We start from the raw sequence: 21,971 nt of genomic DNA, 5'->3' as shown, positions 1-21,971 counted from the left end.
GCGCGGCGCCGCGGCGGGCCGGTCCGCCACAGGTCCTCGGCAGTTTTCGGCGCTCGTCGTCGGCAGTCAGTGTCGGCACGGTCGGCGGCCGACCGAGGACCGAGCCGCGTTGCGACACGACGCGGCACGAAAAATCACAAGGGTTAGTTGACCCGGCGCGCCGTCGCGTCACGCACGTTTCTCGCTCTCTCACGACGACGATCCAAGTGGGACTTCGCGTGGGAAATACTACGCACCGCGCGCCGCGACTTGATCGATGCACGTGTGTCGTTTGCGTCGTGCCGAACGACGCGAGTGACAAATATCCCCTCCGATTTATCTCCGGGTCTCTCCGCGGTCGGCGGCAGTTCGCTCCGATTACTCCGAAAATTCTAACGCTGCGCTGCGTCGAAATTACCGGTGTGAAAACGTGCGCGTGCATGTGTGCGTGTATGCGCATGCGTGCATGAGAATACCGCTGTGAATGCGATCGGACGGTGCGCGGACGCTACGCGCTCGGAACCACGTGTGACTGTGTGACATCGCGTTCTCATGTTTTAACGTTAAATACAAGGCTCGGTGGCGTGTAGCGCGCCGAAAAAGAGGTTAGAAACGTTCTCAGTCGGTTCCACGCGATCGAAGGATTCGATTCGAGGAGATTCGAGACGCTCGGCCTCGGCGGCGTACGTCGCAAAGTCACAACTGGCGTCGAGCAACGTGAAGTTTGCCATCTTGCCGCCGTTTGAATTCGGAGTACGGTAATAATTCGGTGACGCGGGACGGCGCCGCGGGGCGGCGCGGCGGTCGGAGCGAGAGTGGCGAAGGGGACGAGAGACGAGACGCGTCGCGTCGCGATCACTCCAATTCCGCCCGGAGTAAGTAATCTTAACCCGCGATTTCTCGTCTCGTCGGGCGCGCGCGACGAGTTCCGGCTGCGTCGTAAACAACGCCGGTGCAATGACCAGTGCGGGGAGCCGTGAGTCTTCTCTTTTACCAGCTGCGTAGTAACGCGTAGTAGAGCGTACGATTCTCCCCCCCCTCCCCCCCGAACCGACATTTCGACGTTCAACATTGCGCAATCTTACGCGCCGGAGGCGGACCTCGGCGCGACAGAAAACGTCGGCGCATCCTCTCGGTATCGCGAAACCGAACGTTCCACGTTCCACCCTCTCCCCCTTTCCCCGGTGCTCTTATCCCGTAATTGGCTATCGATTAACCCGACACGCGCCACTCCGGAATTGAAATGTCGCGGACCGTTGACATTAAATATCGGGTTCGGAGTTTATTTTAAAACCGACCTTTCCTCCTGCCGTGCCCCCTTCCTGCGTTATAGCGCAGCGGGAGATGAACGAGTCAAATTTTATTCTCGAGGAGGACAGGATGTACCGCGCGCGCGCGCGCGCGCGTCCAATCAAAGCCGTTAGACGGCGGAGGAGAAATCGTAATTGCGACAGCGGGCGACCGTGCGTGCCGCAGTATCTTCTTCACTTTTCGTCATTCGGGGTCTCGCACGCGAGCGCTCGATTTCCGGGAATGCTTCGTCAATCGCGCCGTGTGTGGCTCTATATAGGCACGCGCTCTCACACGTGCAAGAATGCGCCCCGATTACCTCCTTTATGCGCGTTCACGGCGTGAGAGAGCACGATGACTTCGTGCTGGCTTTTTAATTCGCGCCCGTGCATTCCTGGCCCGCATGCCCTTTCCCTTCTCCCCCCCGCCCCCTCTTTCCCGTACGTTTCGTGTTACGCAGCATTTTTTCAAATTTGCATTCGAGATAACGGTTGAAAGTAATATGACGCGTTGAAAAACGACGAGACGTGTCTGAAACCTGTAGCGTTTCGACTTACAATTGGAGCGCGATCTTTCTTCGTCGAAGGCGAACCGCGCGCGAATTTCGGAGATCCGCGTCTCTCCCTCTCTAACTTTCGCGCCGAATCTATCGATTATCGGCTATATAGCAATCCGCGGTTTCGCGAAGACCAGAAAGGCCGGAGCTGTGTCGCGAAACACGCTCGTTTCGCTCGAGTCGAGCGCTATACGGGGCCGGCAAAAACCGCGCGCTTCGTCGACCGATCGGAACGGACTCTCGTTCTCGGAATACGGGAATTTCTGAGACTCCCCGAGAAAAGGAAAAAAAAAAGCGGCGAGATAACTAAGCGCCGATTTACGGGTGGCCTGTTATTTAATTTCGATCGAAGCGACTCAATATTTCGAGCGTCGTTGTATATCTCGCTGACGCTTATTAGTCGTATTTGTCTCGTAAAAATGTCATTCGACCAGTTTATATCGACTGCCGGATAATTAGCTTTTAACAATCGCGGGGCTTTTAACAATCCTGAGATACGTTATTTTCGGAGCATAATTGCAAAATCGACATTTTCGGGCGAACTCTCCCGTCAATCTCGTTTACCTTTTCTCGCTGTCGCTGTTACTCGCGAGCCATGTGCATCGCGCACGCGGTTTATCGGATATCGTAGTTTAATCGATAAAAGAGTTAAGTCTCATCGCATCGCGTTATTTGCGACGCAGTATAGGTAGTAGTATACCGTTCGCGACTCGCGCCTTCGCGCCTTGGATTTTTTTTTTAAATCTCTGCGAAAGATCCACCGTCGTTCTCGATCGCCTCGACTCCTCTAAATTCACGTATAAATATTATCTATTAATAGTTAATAACTTTATCTAATCTTCGACTTCTGACATTGAATCAACATTATTATCTAATCGGGTATATAGGAAAAATCTTGGGAGCGCAACGAGAGTCTTGTTTCGTTTCTTCGATCTTACGATTTAGGTTTCAAGTCCAATTCGGGATTGAACGTGGACGCGGTTTCGATTGCAAGTTCCACGAAAACCGGAATCGATCGTCGATCCTCTCCAATAAGACGCACGAACGCGTCGCGAGAATGCGCGTAAACGCGCGTGCGTGCGCCCTTCGTGAAACGACGCGGATGACAAAAACTCGTAATATCCCGTCGCACTTGGCACGGTGAAGAACGCGTCCCCATTTTCCGCGAACTCGCCGTCGGTGTGTATACAACCGTGTGGGGGAACTGTGCGTGAATTCTCTGTGTGCGCGCGCGAAACGAAAATCGCGCGACGAGTCGACGACGTTTCGCCGCGGCGTATCATCGCCGTCCGGCGCAACATGGATTACCAGCGGCTCCTGCCCAACAACAACAACAACAACAACAACAATTATCCCACGCATCACCGTGAGTATCCAAACCATCTCTTGTCCTAACTCGCACCACGTGGCGTGATTATTTCCGACTCGACACACCCACCGAAGATATCGCGCGTTATCTGATCGCCTTTCCCGAGAGAAAAAAAAAATAAAAGAAAAATAACATTCATTATCGTCGCTATATTCATACGAATTATGAGGAGCCACGTAAGCACGGCTATCGAAGAAAGAACGTTGTCATTGCGAAACACACGTCTCTTTCGAGAGTGCAGCCTTTATCTTTTATCGTCGTGTTTTTAATCTTAATTAACGCATTCTTTTTATTTATCGCGCATCTCTCGATATAGGCGACGCGACTTAACGAGAAAAGGAGGGAAAAGAATCCTACGTGCAAACTGCAATGCGTATAGATATACGTTTCGTCTCGCAGAGCGATCTCAGATTTTGATGACATTTATTTTTCCCCTTTTTATCTTAACGATATATTGTATTTCTTGCAGAGATTTTTGTATGTGTGTATGCGTTTATATTTCTTTTGAGATATATATGTGTAAGTTAGTTACTATATCTTAAATTTGAATCGTGAAGAAGCTTTAATCACGATTTTACTCTTATGAAATGAAGAAAGATTGTTTTTCTGAAAGTTAAAACCGGTTAAAACTTTGAAAACTACAGTTGGGGTTATTATTGATCGATAAGTGATAAAATTCATTAAGATTGAAATTAACAACTTATCTAACGAAAAAGAGCTTAGAACCGTAACGTGATGTTTGTATCGACGATAATTATATTTTTCTGTCTGAATTTTTGTATAATTATTCCAACTCGGTGAATTGCGCGTCGATTATTTTTTAAATTAATATATTTAATAAATTCTATGTATTATATATATGTGTCTCTTAAATCCCACGCAAATATATAAAGTCAGTAATATACGATAATGTACTGATTTCATATATTTTTTTGTTGCTTTATTAATGTATAATTCGACGTTTGTATTTTATGTCATTTTATCCTAATCTATTTTTCGTCGATTTCAAAGTCATCAAAATCTGGGCAGAAAAATCGTAAACAAATAAACTTTCTTTCGACTTTGTGAGATCTACGTCCGTTTAGATTTTTCGTATTTCAAATTCGGAGTATCGAGGCACCACTGTAAGAATTGCTGGCACAAGTGGACCACGATGTTTCGAGAAAAATGTTTTCTCGCAGAAAAATTTTTGCGCGTTATTTTAAAAAATGATCGATACGTCGATATCGCTCGCTTTAATGATATCGGTTTGACATCTTGTTGAAAAGTAATAGGTTCGTCGGCTATCTTGTGAAGTATATTTATACCCGAAATCAAATTGCTGATTCAAAGCTGGAACTAATATCGAGAATTCGAAAATACGAATGATAATCGATTCGTGTTTTGTAAACAGTTTCGACGATATGATAAAAATATATTTTTACCATCGTAATCTAAAACGTACACTTACATTATTTACATTGAACGCCACCGATAGATTCAACACCCTTTAATTTTATGAGCGCTTTTATCCACGAAACTCACGCACACTTGATGTTTCAAAACTATGTGTGGCGTAATTCATTTACAGCTTCGATCTATTACTATTTTAATCGAATTTATTATTATTATCTTTTGAAATTATTCGTATAACGAAAGTTTGACTCTATTTTTTTATCCATTCGTGCGTCTGTCATTTTTATCCCTATTATCGACTTGCTTATTTCTTGTTCTGCATTACTTCCGTAAACATATAATATATTTAAACATATAAGTTTAAACATTTTCTCAAAACAATGTTGTGAACGGGTCGAATAATCAAGATTTCGTACTTCTATCTAGCGAGAATAGTCATGTCTTGCGAGTATCAATTTATTTTCAGTATTTCTGCGTGATAAAAAACACACAGCCGTTTCAGGAATCAACGGGACATTTGATTGCGACCCCGAGATTCCATTGGCGTTACATGATCACGATTTGTTTTCTGTACACCGTATATTTTTTTTCCCGTCCGAGTTTTCGATCGGTCCGGGTAGCATCGCGTGGACGCTGGATCTCGGTTTCGAGAAAGGGTGGAAGGAGAAAGAAAGGACAGATCGGTCGTTGCGTAAAAAGCTTCTTGTGATATATTCCATGGTGGTCCTTGAGCTGGCTTTCGCAACGATGGGATCTCCGATTGTATAACGTTTAAAATGTCTTTTTAATGGGGACCGGTGCGTCCTTGGCTAACGGCCGGTTTGTCGCGTTTCTGCGTATAGAGTGCGATTCAAATTTCGCGTAAGGAATCGTGATTGCGTCGACCATCGATCGATGTTTTCGTGTTCATCGAATTCCCTTCAAATGCGAGAGATTGTCGCGCGCAAATTTTGCGGTTGCTTAAATCTCCGGCTAGGATAGACCACGTGAATTTCCTCGCGAATCGTTCCTCGCACTTGGAATTTCAATGTTTTGTATATTATTATCATTTAAATTCTCAGAGTAAAATATCCAATTATTTCTCTGATTAAACGATTAAATTTCTTTTGAATCCGTTGGAATTAGAATTTGGGAAACAGAAAAAAATTAAAGTTAATTTTTATGATTATTAAAGACCAAATAAAATTAATGAACTACTACTGACAGAAATTAATATTTAATTTTAGTGTATCACGAAATTAGTGGATAAATTTTTGCAACTTATATATATAAAGACTTTGAAAAGAGAAAAAAAAAATGTAGGTTTCTCTGTAGAATTCGCTTTCGTTTCGAATGAAGTAATCTTCCACTTGTGTCCTTTCAAAATCTAATTTTTTTCCGACCGCTTGTGGCATTAATTTCGACAAAAGAAAATCACATCTGCGAATGACATTTGTTACGAGTCTCATTACGAACTGACTTTCTAAGTTCGTTAATGCGAGCAGGAGTAATGCGCGATCGAAGTTTTCACGTAGTACATCCTTGAGGAACGTGAAACTCGTTTGTCAATGTGCAAGACAGAAGGGTTGATAGATTAGCGGTGGAGAACAGTGAGCGGTTGTTCAGCTTGTTGCTGAAAAGTTGTTTCATCTGTCAAATTGCATTATTCCGATCACAATACCGGGGATAATAAGATTTATTTTGGCAAATTGGAGATTTAGTTTTCGGTAAAGCAGGCTTCGTAATACTTGAAACGCTCGAAAACGCAATTTGCGCAGAACCCTCGAATGTCTCGTGGATCGACTTGTCTCCGGAAGTCGACAATGGCACGGTTCGTAAAGCGATGAGGATGAAGACCATCGCGGCCTGAACGAATCGCTTCTTTTTTTTTTTACCCGGGACGGACAGTGATTTTGGCGTACGGCCAGTCGTCCTTGTTCGTTGCCAGAGAGGAGTATCGGTCGGCGACTTTGTTTTTTTTTTGGGAGTGATTGTAAAAGCCCGTCGCATCCCCGGGATTAAATTGACTCTGCCTCGTAAATCCCTTACTCGATTATCAGACAACTACGTGATGCTGATGTAATTTTCGGTCGGCTGGCGCTTCTCCTCTCCTTAAATCCTCATATCCTCGAAGGCTCTCTGAACGATCAATAATCACTGTCAATGTCCTGATGCGAAGATGACTATAGCTTGCAGTACTTTCTTGCCGTGAAATGCAAAAGTCGGCACGTTGGATGTCGACGAGGCATTTGCGTACGGTTCCGCTTCTTTTTTTCTCTGTCGAGCAATATCGGTGAGACGACGGGCGGCTTAATGAGCAACGTCAATGGGTCAAACGAGCGAAATAACGAGCGATACGAACCGATGCCGATGTGAGGCACGCATTTCACAATGATCTCGGCGCAGCGATGGTATATAGAAAGGAAGGGAGAAAGAGATATTGCTGTCTGCGATCGGTTGGCAATGATATCGGGTTATGGCTCGTGATTACACCTCTCGGACCGGACCATCGCCCTTTATTTATGCAAGCCCGCGAGACGCATGGCTAAGTTATGTAGCGCCGGATATCTTTATAATATTCCACCGTGAAAAAGTAACAACTCGGTCTCACGGAAACCAACTTTGTCTCACAATTATACGTGATCTATTCGGGCATACCGAAGCAATTCGTTTTTCACGGAGAGATTAGATATCAATTGAGGGATTTCTTGATATTTCTCAATTTAATATTAATTAAGTTAGAACATTCTGATTTTTGAGATTCTCTACAAGTATTTTTCTTTGCTAATTATAAATTGATAAATAAAATGATTTTTATATTTATAAAGATCTGAGAAATTTTAGAGGTTTTTTGAAAACATCTCCGACATGCCGCGATCTCTTTAAAATTGTATCTTCCGCACGAGTTATATAGTTTGTATTTTTGCGGTCATGCAGGATTCATTTCCAGCATTATGAAGGAAATCAGTACTAGAAAGAATAGGACATTTTTTTAAAACTTTCTAAAGTTTCTCCTTGTTTTTATTCAGAACGAGAGAAATATTTCGAGAAATTTTACAGATCATATATTTCGTGCTAATTACATGTGTTTTTGTGTAAGGATATTAGAAAGTGGATCGCGAAATTCATTCCACGCTAATTTCGTAATACGAGATTATTATTGAACTCTCACAAATTATGTGTAGCAATTAGCTATCAAATTAATCACGTTGAGGAATTTTTAGAATGCACGAAAACTGAACGAAATGTTAAAAATATCGGATAAATGTTAAATATTAATTGTTCGTCGTGGATATTTGTCTCCACAATCGGATGTTTACCGTCCGTAGACGTACCAATTCTTGCCGTTCCACATCGGAGGAAGCGGGAACGCTGTAAATTTTACACGGGCCGCGTGTGTGCAAAGAGCGTGAATCGGGGCGGCCGCCAAAACACGTTCGAGCTCGACCTAGTCAGCTCGGCCTGCCTTGGTTCTTATCGATCCACCTTGCATAGGCCGGGCCGTCTTCTCTCTTCCGAAATATTTGCTCCACCGCGATAACGGCGAGATGGACATTGGAGTTACAGCTCGTCGAGTTCGGGCTGCAGTCTCTCGATGCACGGTTCGAGTCGCTCATTTAAACTTCGCGTCAATGTATCTTGGTTTAGTGATTAGGATCTCGAATTTTTAGGGAGACAAAGTTCTTTAGTTTGTCATACGATTGTCATTTGTGACATATGGAAATTATTATTGTGCAAAAATATAAAGAAGACTTAAATAAGAACTGTTTTGCAGCAAAAATAGGTACGTATAGCGTACGGCGGATATACGATAATCATCGTTTGTTATGTGCAATGTATTGCCATTTTTCGTGTTCTTCCATGACAATATGTCTTATTGTTCTCTTATCCACTTTCACGAATTTGTTCTATAAAGATAAGATGGTTTACATTCTCGTTTATCGCGATAACAATAATGTTACGGTGATCCACAGTCGCTGTCTTTTGAACGCACGGTTTGGTCGAGTTCCTCCTTCGATTGTTAAAGTCTCTTTCAGGCAGACAAAATCACGCGATAAACGATAAATGACTGAGATAGGCACGAGAGACAAGTTTCTCCCCATTATTACCGGTTATTTTTTTCGGCGCGACTACGCACGTTCCGGCTTGTGCCTACACGGAACGACCCGGTTTCGTCATCCTGACAGGTAGATGCCCGGATATCGCATAGCTCTTACGAACGTGGCTGGAACTGCTGGAAGAAATGTCGTGGGCGGGATGCTGAAGCGTATTTACGATATTCGCAAAATAACGCGTTATCGCCGTGACTGACAACGATGATTAGGAATCCCTATTGTCTGGCGCGAACATTTGGAAATATGACAATCGCGACTTGAAGAAAACGCGACGAGAGAATAATTCTCGCAATTTACGCCCGCAAATGACTTTTACCGACGAAATTGTTCCATTTTGATAAGATGTGAGAAATGTAGTAAAAATTGCTTGTTGCTCGAGCATAGGTATATTTGCGTTTCATAGCTATCCAATGTAAATCTCAAAATCTGAAACATTCTATCGAGAATCATATCGAAAACATTTTTTTAAGTTTCTACGTAATATAATTAGGAGTTAAGAGACAGTTTAACTAAACGTATTATTGTTTGATGAAATACGTATTAAATTAATTTAAGTTTTTTAACTATTTATGAATAACGTTTTAGTTATCAAAATATCATGTCTAAAAAAGAAATGTACTGAAGGATGACAAAAATACATCGCGCGAATACATTAATGTTTTCTGTACTCTATGTCCGTTTCTCGAAATCAGATATAAAAATCTGAGGTTACGGTTGTGTGCGTGGATACGGATATGTGACAATCGACAGATTGTTGCAAGGAGCAGAAAATGGTAGAATGGGATAATACATAACATGTCAGTAGGTAAAGTCGATTCTTGAAGCAGAGCTTTTAAGAAAATTCCAAATTACCGACGGAAATTTTTATTCGCAGAATTTTAGAATCAATAATTGAAAAATTACCGGAACCTTTATATTTTTTTTATCCATTTATGTGTTGAGAATAATTATTAGAACTTTTAGAGATCTAATTATTTCAAAGATTGGCGACAAATTTTTTATAATGATTTTTATATGTGCTTTTCGGAATTATAAGGAAGAAAATATTTTTTTTCCTAATAAAGAGTGCCTGAGATATCCTTATCTCAATAACAGTTTTTTTTATCGTTAGTAGATACGTTGCTTGAAAACGAGAAGTAAATAAATTTATTATAGCGATCAAGAATCAAAATAGATTATTACAATAAATAAAGAGAAAATTATATTTTACTAATAATCGTTATATATATTTTACTTCGGCAAAAATTATCATTAAAACAGTAGCAGGTGCTAACGCAGATTTATTCATGTTATGCAGAATATAATGTCGCACAGAGGCAACTGCAAGCGGCGCTCGACATTACGCGCTTTGCGCATTTACGTAGCGAATACCGAGCGATTGCGGGTTAATTAATTGCCGCAATAAACGGTCAACGTGGCCCGCTAATTCGAGAGCATGCCCTCGCACTCGGTGTTATCGTTCCACTGATTAGGCTTACTCTTGGCGTTCTCGTAGGCCAAGACAGAGATTCCTTCCGCGATTGCATGTTCGCAAAATTACATGATATAAAACTATATATCTTCTAATTATTTTTATTATTATTAACCTGCATCCATTGAAAATATAATTATTGGTTTCAAATATGGTTTTGAAAATAAACCTTTATAAAATTATGATTTCATATAAACATTACAAATATTATAAAGAGAAAAGTTTCGATTAGACATAAATCTGTCTAGAAATTTATAAGTGCATAAGTTTATTAATTGGCTATGCAGCAACATTTATTTTGTTGTGAAAAGTTTGGTTTTAATTAATTTATTTACTTTAACGAAAATGTTTTGACTTGACAAAAGTCAGGGTTCTTTAAAATGGAAAAGCACGCGCATTGCAGTTGCAACACGAGTGAATGCGTTAGCACCGTTATCAGCGATAATTTAGAAATCTCAAAGTACTTTGTAAGGAATTTTACATTTCTTATCATCTTGCGATAATACGGAGGAATGTCTTATTTTATCTTGGATCTTGAGCAGTCTTAGTGAAACTTGCAATTGCATAGTCGGTTTCTCCAACGAATGTCCATACAAAACAGTGCTCAATAAGCTTCTTGCTTCATATTAGAGACGATAAAATTGTTTTTTAAAATATAACGATTACAGTGGAGATTTTAATTTACGAAGGTCAGGAAAAGAAATTTTGTTAGTCATATGAGAGAGGCGAGAAATTTTCGACTTTTGTTCGTACAAGATTTTGCTCGACATCGATTACTTAGATCTTCTGTTGCTTTTTCCTCCATCTTGTGCTATTCTTCTGCTATTGATTGATCGTTCGTGGAAACGATCGCTAATTCACACACACACATACACACACACACACACACACACACACACACACACACACATTCATGGCGAGCGAATTAGACGGATATGTCGAGTATCGACACCGCCTGGCATAGTGTACACGTGGACTCTCGTTGCTGTTGCGTCGTCGCGACTTCGGTTACGGGATAGACGAACGATTTATTAAAGCGCTATTCTCTACAAGGTATATCTCTACAAGGTATCTTTGTGACATGGCGGCGATGACTTTTGCGTGCTCGAGCTAGCCGGAGAATCCTTCGATTAGGTTGCAAACGCGTATCAAATGGACGAACAGAAAGAGCGAAAATAAATTTGCAAGAAGTAGGGATTCTATGTATAAATACTATAGAAAGAAAGATTCTGAAAAAAGCTAATCGAAGATCTTTAAATTAATCGTTAATTTTAAGTGAATATTAATTATGTTAAATCATTGAAATAAAATTTATAATTTTTGTAACATTTTCTGCATTTGTGTGTTTGTGAAATTAAGTAGTTCTATGGTTCAATATTAAATTAATTTCTTGCAGAAAACTTTAAAGAAAAATGTAAATAATTATGACATTTAGTATATAACGTCTAATAGCCTAGTGGTTTACTTTTTATTTGCACATTAAGTACATTAAATTTATATTTTTGTTTGATTGTCATATATTAACTTACAATTCTCAACTTTTTATTAGAAGAATTAATAAAATTTTTCTTCAAAACTAACAGATTCTGTTTATAATATTTTTATTGAAATAATATTTGATATAAAAGTTTCTACTTATTTATTAATTAAAATTTTTCATTTATTGTTTTATCTACAAATAAAACATACGAAATTGTAATATATAGTAGGAAAGTTAATGATAGTGAGCTAAATGAAATTTTTCTTATATAACAATCTTTCTTTTTAATCTTTTTTTCTAACGTAAATTGACTTGCAAATTGTTACAATATGGATCACGAGTAGTTAGAATGAATTAAAAATAGGATTGAAATAGATATACACATAAGATGCATCATTGCAATATCGGTATCCTTGCTTCGAGATACTCGATCGCCCAACGGTTTATATTAAAAATTTGACTCGCACGGTGTTTGTAAAGGTACCTCTGGTCTCCGTCTGACTGACGATTTCTCGGATTAGCGATATATATTTTTGCTTCTCTTCGTTAAGCGCTCTTTGAAATAACTCTCCTGCGACTTTACGTGGTTTGATATATTACCGCCATTCTAAAGAAAAGATAAGAGAAGGCGACGCGACGACGAGCGCCGGGAAAATTGCGCGCGACCTCCGCGAGGCTTAAATATCCGTGTTGCAACGGCTCACATATAAAACGCGACTCACGCACTAAGTACGCACGACGCGTTTTCAATGTCGCGGCACACGTGTATTACTCATCTACCTTATCCCTGCGTCTCGATATTCCGACGTACAGTTATTGCTATTCGACGGAAAATTCGCCCGAGAGCCGTTGCGATTTCACAGCACGTCACATTTTGTCCTTAATGTTTGAACACTACTTTTCTTCCTTTTGTATTTCTTGAGACGAGAGGGGGCCACGTTCACTCATCGATAATGTAGTGGCCCCATGTATATAGAGATTCCTATGAAGCCCAAGTTGTAAAATAGACTTCTAGTACACAGCGGGCTCGCTCTTACGCCTTTTTGCAGTATCTTTATATGGTAGATTTAGCGTTAACGGACTGACATTCTGTGCGATTTTTTTTTACTTGTGTAGTCTTTTTCCCTTTTATTTGTTAGCCGCGACGTGTTGTACCAATCTCTCTCTAGCATCTCTTTGGGCCCTTACAGATTGGTTCCCGAAAATGTGCTCCTGCCTCGACGGAAGCTCGACGCTGCCGAGTAATCGAGCCGCAAGCTACGAACGGCTTGGTTCCGATCTCACGATCTTCGAACTCAACAGCACGATACGAAGGAATCGAAGAAGTGATCAAGATTTGATCGACAGCGAAAGACAAGTATGTATTATAAAGTATCTTATGCTTAAATGCTTAAGTTTTACACTTTCTGGATTATACATATAGTCAGAAAAATCGAGGATATTAGATATAGAATAGTGAATTTTTATATTGTGTTTAATTTGTATACCTAAATGGAATTTATATCTATGTATAATATTATGATAAAAAATAAAGAGAAATATTTCAACTCATAAATAGGAAAAAATAATTAAAGTATTATTTATAATTAACATTTAATGCAATTTTTCTCATATACGCTACCTTTATGAAATAAAAGTTTGTCATTGATTTATTAATTAATGCAAATTTATATTTGATTACAAAAAATATATAAGTTATATAAGACAAATATTTATAGTTTATTTATTTATACATAGAGATAAATAAATTGAGAGGCTTATAAAAGAGAAGATTGCGAATTAATTTAATTCGATAAATTAATTTGATTGGATTGTATTCAATTCATTTGTATATTTAATGTCTTTTTAATGTTTGTTTAATTAGGAAGAATTGCGGTTTTACAACAATGATCATTCTTTTACAACCATGGTCGTAGAGAGAAATCTGCGAACGATCGATCTCTGCGAGTTGCTCAAAGTCAAGAGGAACACAATCGGCGCAGCCTGGTCGATAATCGAGACGTGGCCGAAACTGGGAATTGGTATGTAACATCATAAATATGACAATAAATCATATCGCAATTATGATTTACGTATTGCGTTATATTTAATTTCTATGCGTCGCGCATTGTCGCGATTACTTCAAACGAGTTTATGCATTTCTTCAGATTTCTCGGGAATGTGGTTAACGATCAGTCAATAAGCAAGTCTTATGCACTTCTTTATCTTTATGATGCTTACGTGCGAGTAGCGTTGTGTCATTGACCATACTTTTAAAGTAAGCACCAAAGTTTGCGATTGCCCTCTTTTAAGTGATTACTCGCTAGGATGTTATTTACGCGGAATTGTTTTTCAATATCTTTAAAAAAATATATGAATATTCTGTACGCTTAATTATATGTATGATTTTATATTTAAATATCACACTGGAATGCATGCCTATACAATTCAAAAATATAGAAATATAATAAATGTGTACCCAAGCATAATGGAATTCACATTAAACGGTTCATTCGATATATCCGAATTGTTATCAGGTTTAACGATAACGTAGTTGGAGACAAATATTATGCTTGAATAGAGAAGTACGCAGAATTGGCAGATATTTTTGAAGTATTTTGTGTATATTGCCGATTGCGTATTAAGAGATACGCTTAAGAGCTGTTTGGGAACTCGGCAATAAATAATTTATTTATAAATATAATCGGTGCGCGTTTAAAAGGCGGATAATTCGTTAAAAGTTCGAGGCGTGCCATGCCAAGGCGAGGTGACGCTAAAAGCCTCTAATGCATCGGGAAAACTTCAGTCGTCTAAATTTTCTCTATACGGCATTGACTCGGAACGAGATCGGAAATAACGTGTGCATGTGGTGAGGAGGAAAGGGAGAAGGGAGGAAAGGGGTTGGAGAGGCCGTAAAGACGGCACAGAGCTCTATAATGCAGCCGAGAATCAATAGCGGGCGAAACCTCCAGGAGCTTGGTGCAGGTCAGAGACGCGACTCGCGGCTATGTCTCCGTACGAAATGTTTGTTTAGAAATACGGGCGAAATGTCATGCTATTTCTAGACTAATGTGTTTTCCATGGAATAGTTTTACAAATTAATCACATGACGAGACGATCTGTACAAATTGTAGCCATAAAACTCATTTTATTAGAATTTATAAAAATAAGTTTAAAAATTAATTTTACTATAAAAAGGACTATTATAAATATTTTAAGATCGGTAACATTATGAAAGATTAACCTATTTATTATTATTTATGATGTAATAGGTACAAAAAATATTCTTTTGAAATATCAATAAGAGTACTCAAATATTATTCTATTTTTTTTTATCGTTGAATATATTGGTGTGTTGATAATAGCAACATAGCAATATATTTGGATGATAATGATAAATTGGATGAATTTTTTTTGTTACAGAGCGCACATTAGAAGACCACGAAGATATTCTCGCTGTTCATAGGGAATTGGAAATGTTCGCTTCCCAATACGAGAGGAGGTTCTACTTTAGCCAGGACTTCCTGAAATACGAAGTGTTCATCAAACCTATGGTAAGTGAAAAAATAGAGTATTTAGTTATCTCGCTGAAAAAAGCTGCTTCTCTAATTATTCATTTTTAAAGAAAACGTCAAAATCTTCAGAAAATTATAAAGTTATTGCGTTCTTCGTTACTTTTTACAACAGCGAATGGTAAATTCTGTTCAATCTAAGCGCGTTAACTTACCGACTGACTGAACTTATCAGCTGCAGTTGCAGCATACATTTGAATATAAGTATATAACGAGGAGGTACTCTGTTTAAGATTGCCGACTCTAGGTAAATTTTCTCACCCTCGGTATTACCCCGACCAACCTTTGTGACCATTCGATATAATTAAATATATATTTATATTTGCCATATTAATTTTGCATTTTTTAATTTCATTTTGTACGTATAAATGCTCATATCGATAATACATTATATTTATACGTAACTGCAATTTATATTTTCTGGATTTGAAACGTCGGCAATATTAGGCATCTTGAATTATCCCCAGATTTTGGCTCGAGGGTCGATATAGTCAAGCATTATTATTAATGTATAATATATTAATATATTATGTTAATTCGGTCGACATTTTTTAATACCTTGTCGGTATCTATGTGAACGTCGTCGGTATCTGTGAGAATGGTGTCGGTATCTATGTGAACGTTGTCGGTATGAGAACGTTCCGCGAAATTTCCGGCAGATCTCTCGTTTACCGGCGAATCGTGTAGTTCTATGCAAAGAAAGATGTAGAGAGAGATGTTAAGGTGGCAGGAGAGACGCTTTTCCGATACCGGGAGCGGCGATGGGGTCTCAAGGATTCGGTAGTATTGATTGGAACATTCGTGTCCTGGGATTTTACAGGATTGTGCACGTAGCTCCGTTTTAAACTTAATACATCGAGATTGCATACGGAATATAAATGATGACTAAACTAAAAGTTGAATGAAATTTTGCAGCTATCATTTTATTGAATCTCGTTAGAAAATGTTAATTTTGTGATATATAAAGAGATGCCGATCCATCAGTTTCAAAGATAGTTAGACTAATTAATATATTCGAACGGATATCAATTAGCAGTTTAGAAATTCAATCAGCTATAGGAGTTCATAAATCTTGTAGTCTCGCCGATGATTGGCCAATTAAAAGATAACGAGCGTAGAAACTTGGGAAATTGAACGTCGTAATCGACACTCTTCGGGGAAATCTTGAGACGTTTTTCTTCTCTTGTAACGGGAGGGGAGGCACTCTTTGCGCGTGAGTGTGCAAAGTATGAATGTTTGTGTTCCGTCTATTGAAATCTTTAAAAAGATTCTTAAGTAATACGTGTGTCTACCATTCCTCGTCGAAATACTTGAAGCACGAGAGATATTTATATTTTCTCGTTCCCGAAATATATTTTAGATCCGACTTTGCATCACTCTTTTCTCCGAGTCACTCTGGTTAATTTTAGAAACGATCCGAAATTCGGTTTCCTCGATGTTCGTTTTCATATATAAAAAACGACAGTATGTAGAGACGTCTCTTTAATTTTTTTTGCAGCAATTTTTTCCCGCGGACATGATCACTTTTCCCAGCGGGGAGGAAAGGGGCGCATTCACCGATGCCGAGAGCGCGCTAAGGGTGAGTACACTTTCCTGCCGATGTGATCGTCACGAATGAAAACAGTGCTGTAGCTGATACAAATGCATACGTTGCTCATGCTCACGTTGCAGAATTACCTGTTACGGGAGGACAGTGAGTGCCCGTATGTATTCAGCATGGTGTGGATGCGAAATGTGAGTTCGAACGGTTGGAAGAAGATGTACATGCTGCTCCAAGGCCGGAAACTCTACACAACGAAGAAGGTGAGTCCTTTTATCTCACGAGAACACCACGGATTGTATTCTCGTATTATCAATCCCTGATTCTTATTTCGTATTTAATTCGACGTATGCGGTTTTGAATATGATACGAGTATACCTATACATATCGACAAGTTTCATGACGGAGCTATACGATTCTTTTCTTACCAAACATAGCTCCGAATATGAATTATGAGCTTTAAACGTTCCGCGGCGAAAGAATTGCTCAGCGTTGTTAGCCACTCAATTCAAGCGCATTATCTACCATTTTGTGGCTACGGGTCTGACGTCTTAAAATACGAGAAGACGTTGTTACATAAAGAAATACTACTTCTCAATGTTAATAAGCGAACACATATTCAGCTTACGATGATTAATACGTTAACATGAAGCGACGGCGAGTTTCTCTTCTTTCCTACGCTCGATTATCTTTATGCGATTGCAGTAGAAAATGCAATCTCGCGACGGAGATAGGGTTCTTACTGACTCATCGTCAGTGAAACGTTCTTTAAAGACCAAGTATTAAGCGAACCCTAGACGATAAACGATCGTCAGGCTCTCTATGTGCATCGGCTCGCGTAGTTCTCGCAGGTGTTAACACTTTTCTCAAGGACTTTGCAGTGCCGTCCGTTGTGGATGAGTCACGACACATCGCTGGCAATTTATTTGTAAGTCATTAAGAGACATTAACATGTAACAGCTGGGACACTTTTGTAGCAAAAGGTATGACACGCTGCAATCTTTTTTACGACTGAAGTAAAGGGGACAGCTTTTTATTCATAAAAATTTCACCTTGCATAAATACGACATGAAATTCGAGTATAAAATTTTGGTAAAATGGTTTAATGTTTATTTCATTTGGTTCGCGATACGATGCAATAATTTGCTTAAAAGGGGCCAGAACTTGGAACCGGCTGACGAGAGACAATGTTGCTCTCGCCTCACGTCCGCGAAATTGTCCCACGATGTATCGGTTCGACGGTAATGCTGATTCGACTCAGCCATCAAGCCAATTCATTTGCATAATTAACATCATGCGATACGACGGCAACGCCTTCGTAGCTCATTATACGATAACCGATACGCGAAGCGAAAGGCAGTCATTTTCGAGATAACTAGCGGCTAGTTGATGTACTCGGTCAACTCGGCGATTCCGAATTCAGTCCGTAGGCGCGGTTTGTTTTAAAATTAATTTTATTCGATTATCGATTCCGCGCCGCGCGCGTACAAGCGGTAGCTCGCCGTTAAAACTGACGCGTCGAATGGTCGTTTGGCGAACGCGCTTCCGAGTCGCGCGTCATTAATCGCCCCGCAGTAAAGCCAGAATCATATCGGCGAGCGAGCGATTATCCGAAATATCACGCGGATCCTATAAAGAAAAAAATTCCATTTGTCACGCACGCGTAAAATGTCGAGTGAGTTACGACCGCGATCGCTTTACGGCTGGTGATACATCTAGTTAAATAACGATAGCCCGACGAATAATTACAGACGCACTCGTGTACATAGTCCGCACCGATCGCTCGTGAAATATTATCGCTGAATATTCTACCGTTATCGTACATGAGTGCTCCGGTTTACACATTTATTAAGCGATACATGCGCCATTCAACGAACGTACTTAATGTGATTTCCGTCACTCAGTCTTATCTGGTGCAAACCAATATTTATTTCCGGTGAAGAATGCGTGACGGCTCTATTTTACGTAGATTTATCTTCCTTTCTCATTATAACTGTGGAGCTCTCTAAAGGGGAGTTTGTGAATTAATGGCCGATATTGTACAGTCGCTGTAATTATCGACAAGAATCCTTTCGCAAGATATACATCGCGAGAATGCGTCTCTTCTTCTCCCTTTTGTTCTCCGCGTCGCGCCGACGCGCCGAGAACCAGCTTAAAATGCAAGTTGATTGGCTTCGCGCCCGCCGCTGGCGCGTAAGAACATGATTTAATTATTTCAAGCTTCACCGCTTCCGGCGATACCGGTATCAGCGGCTAATATCTCGTCGGACGAAAGCGTCGTTCCGTAAAAAGCTATACGACTCGCCGCCATTGTTACCGCTTCGCTTCGACACCTCGGGACAAGACCACAAGTACGTCATTATTACGACATGATTGGTAAAAAATAAAAAAGAGATGAGGCTTACGTAATAACACGGGCATGACGAACCGCGGTGTGCTCTGATGAGGCCGCTCACGAGGATCGATTCGTGAGCTTATCGATCCTCGATTACGGCTATCATCACATACACGTCCCGTGAGTTTCGCAGCTTTCTGCAAATCGGATTTTTCTCGCAGATACGGTTTCTCATCGCGCGTTCCGTGACGTTCCTCTCAAATATTATTTTCAATCCGACGTTTCGACATCGCCTTACCTCTCTGGCGATCTCCTTTCTGCCTCGAAGTCTATAGGAGTTTATTTCTAAAAGTTTATTTCAAGTTGAAATTTTCTGAGACATTCAGCGGATTCAGCCTGTTCGGGAATGAGGGTTAATTGCTCTTGGAAAGTTTCTCGATTATATCTTCTTTCTCGATCAAAACCCGGGAGTCTCGCGATATGCTCGCGGTTACTTGTCTTTCCGTCTCTCTTTATCGCGCGTACTCGATCAATTATATTCGCGTAAAAAAAATGCCTTTTCCGTCAATTTTTTTCGTCGATCATCATCGTTCTTTTGGCAAATCGGATCGAGGCAAGCGAGCGCGAATAAACACGAATGAATAACCTGCTTCAATGAATGTGCCGTCATACTGACGATTGTTTGTTCGAGTTTGCTCGCGTTTGCTCGCTTGATCTGGATCTGGCTTTAAGGGATCGCGATGTGAACGCTAACCATTCGCACATGCGGAGCGTATCGGGCATTGTATGGATATTCGCGCGCGCGCGCGCGCGCTCAATGCAGTCGCAAATTATACCGCACGCATACGGAATTCCATTGTTCTTGAAATAATTGTCTTATTCGTTATTTCTAATCCGACGATGTAGAATCAGCCAGGAGAAGCGCGATGCGAAACAACGTTGAACTCTCTTCTAAGAATTTTATTAATCTTTCTACATCTTTGCAAAGCTCTTTAAAAGAACTTCGATTTTGAAAGCATGAAGAAAGACGAAGTAAAAAGGACACAATTTGAATAAGTAGCGCGGGTAGTTTCTCGTGGACGCGTGAAGGATGTTAAGCGTTAGGAAACGAACGAGGAAAGGGACTCCACGGGCGAGGTAATGGAGAAGAACGCGACACACACACACACACACACACAATTGTGCGAGAGCGAGCCGAGGGAATGCGAGAGTGTAGGTACCGATGCTAAATAATACGGCTTTGGGGGTGCCGTGAATAATCCTTACTAAACCTTAGCATTCGCACCGCTATTTCGGTCCTCCCGGTCCGGAATAATTTATGAACTCCTACCGCAACGGCCTTATCTCGAGCCGGCTGAAACTCCCGGACACAGTATATATCCGCTTCCTCTTAATTTCTAGCTCGCGCACTCCCGTTTCTCGGGGGAGATGTCATCGAGAGACCTTACCGAGGCTTTTACGTTAGGGCATCTTACGATGGTCGTTCGGAACGCGTCGGACAAGCGGGACAAGTCTTGTTTATAGTTGTTCGTGGACGGCAACGTATCAATGGGAGTGCCGCATGTAATATGCAGATTCAATATACGTTGATGCACTTTGGGGGCTTTGAATAAGCTTACGTGTTTTTATTGTGTTTTTGTCGCGTGTATACGACTTTAGAGATATCGATTTGTCTTCTGTCCACTTTATACTCATTAGATTGGCGCGGTTGCATAAATGCTACAGAGTTACAGGGATTATTCCAAATGTCATTTCTAGATAAAAATTTAATTGACCGTTTAAGAAAATTAACTTTTGCTTTGCTTAACCACGTCAATAAATCATTAGCATCAGATCTCACAGGAAATAACCATGAACCCCCATATTACATGGTTACATCTGGTTATATCTATAAATTGTATAAATTGCTTGTATTGAATAGGAACTGACATTTATATATGTCTGACTTATTGAAAGTCGCGCCGACGTCCGTTTTTATTGCGAGGTAACTTTCGCCACCCCGCTGCATTTATCCTCCGGCCTTACCCCCGCGGAGCCCGATCTCGTCCCCGCTAACCCCCTTTTTCATTTCCTCCCTCGCAACAGCGGGCGCCCGGGCGTGGCCCCGTTATCGCGGAAACGTACCCGCGACGGCATTGCAGGATAATTCTTCGTCCGCTACGTACGATCAATTTTATCGGCAAAAAACTTTCGAGCGAGGACGATCCGGGGGAGAAAAATTGCGCGCGTTTTTTCGTAGAAATATAAATACTCTTTCGCGCTGGCTTATCGGTGAGCTAAACGAGTTTCGTTACTTAACATAATTGCCGTGCAACTGCCGCGAAGACGTGTTTCGCACGCGAATCGACAAACGGGAAAGTAAAATTGCCAGCGAGGTGGCAAGGGGGGCGGGATCGTATTTTACGACCGCGACGGTCCACTCTTCCAATTTGTCTTTACTTTCCTCTGTAAATTTATCGTAAGTACGGTAATTGCATTAACACGTGATCCGGAGTGTGCCGTTAAGTTTCGAAGGAAATGGCCAATCGTATATAGAGATCCCTGGAAAAATATCGCGAGTGTCGCGTCACTTTTTCCAATATCATTAGGAATTAGCTGGATCATGGCAAAATATTTGATAACAAGACTGTCGAGGAAAGAGAGAGAGAGAGAGAGAGCGCTAAATCATTTATTTTTGTATTAATTTTTTCGTGCTGTATAATACACATGTTTCGCCATTCGCCACAATCTTTTTTTATTCGAGTTTCATGCAATGACACCTGCGGTAGACAATGTAATGGGATAGCTAATCCTCAGGGCATTCCCTCGCCGCCGTCAACCCGATCGACGTCACAGAGCGAGCCTTGACGCTGTCAATCTCGATTTACACGTAATACCATCCGCGCGCGAATGCGCGTCGAGAACGAGCCGA

The 21,971-nt window shown here is 40.7% G+C and overlaps 1 protein-coding gene across 11 annotated transcripts in view; it reads left to right on the top strand.

The window, feature by feature from the left end:
- The window catches only part of LOC143899662 (growth factor receptor-bound protein 14), a 251,125-nt gene that overhangs the window by 65,526 nt on the left and 163,628 nt on the right, over positions 1-21,971 (top strand). For 4 of the 11 annotated variants that reach the window (XM_077410092.1, XM_077410091.1, XM_077410093.1 and 1 more), the window contains exons 4-8: positions 12,825-12,991; positions 13,499-13,655; positions 15,037-15,167; positions 16,684-16,764; positions 16,857-16,988. In XM_077410092.1, coding sequence (XP_077266218.1) covers positions 12,825-12,991; positions 13,499-13,655; positions 15,037-15,167; positions 16,684-16,764; positions 16,857-16,988 — 668 coding nt within the window. Of the gene's footprint in view, positions 1-5; positions 143-757; positions 956-2,712; positions 3,192-12,824; positions 12,992-13,498; positions 13,656-15,036; positions 15,168-16,683; positions 16,765-16,856; positions 16,989-21,971 lie in introns of those variants that run through there. The other 7 variants (XM_077410099.1, XM_077410094.1, XM_077410095.1 and 4 more) reach the window with 7 other exon arrangements.

The sequence above is a fragment of the Temnothorax americanus genome, unplaced genomic scaffold (genome assembly GCF_048541705.1).
Source record: "Temnothorax americanus isolate GAGA-0224 unplaced genomic scaffold, ASM4854170v1 Scaffold28, whole genome shotgun sequence".
Lineage (NCBI taxonomy): Eukaryota > Metazoa > Arthropoda > Insecta > Hymenoptera > Formicidae > Temnothorax > Temnothorax americanus.
This window is presented reverse-complemented; position numbering and strand designations above follow the sequence as displayed.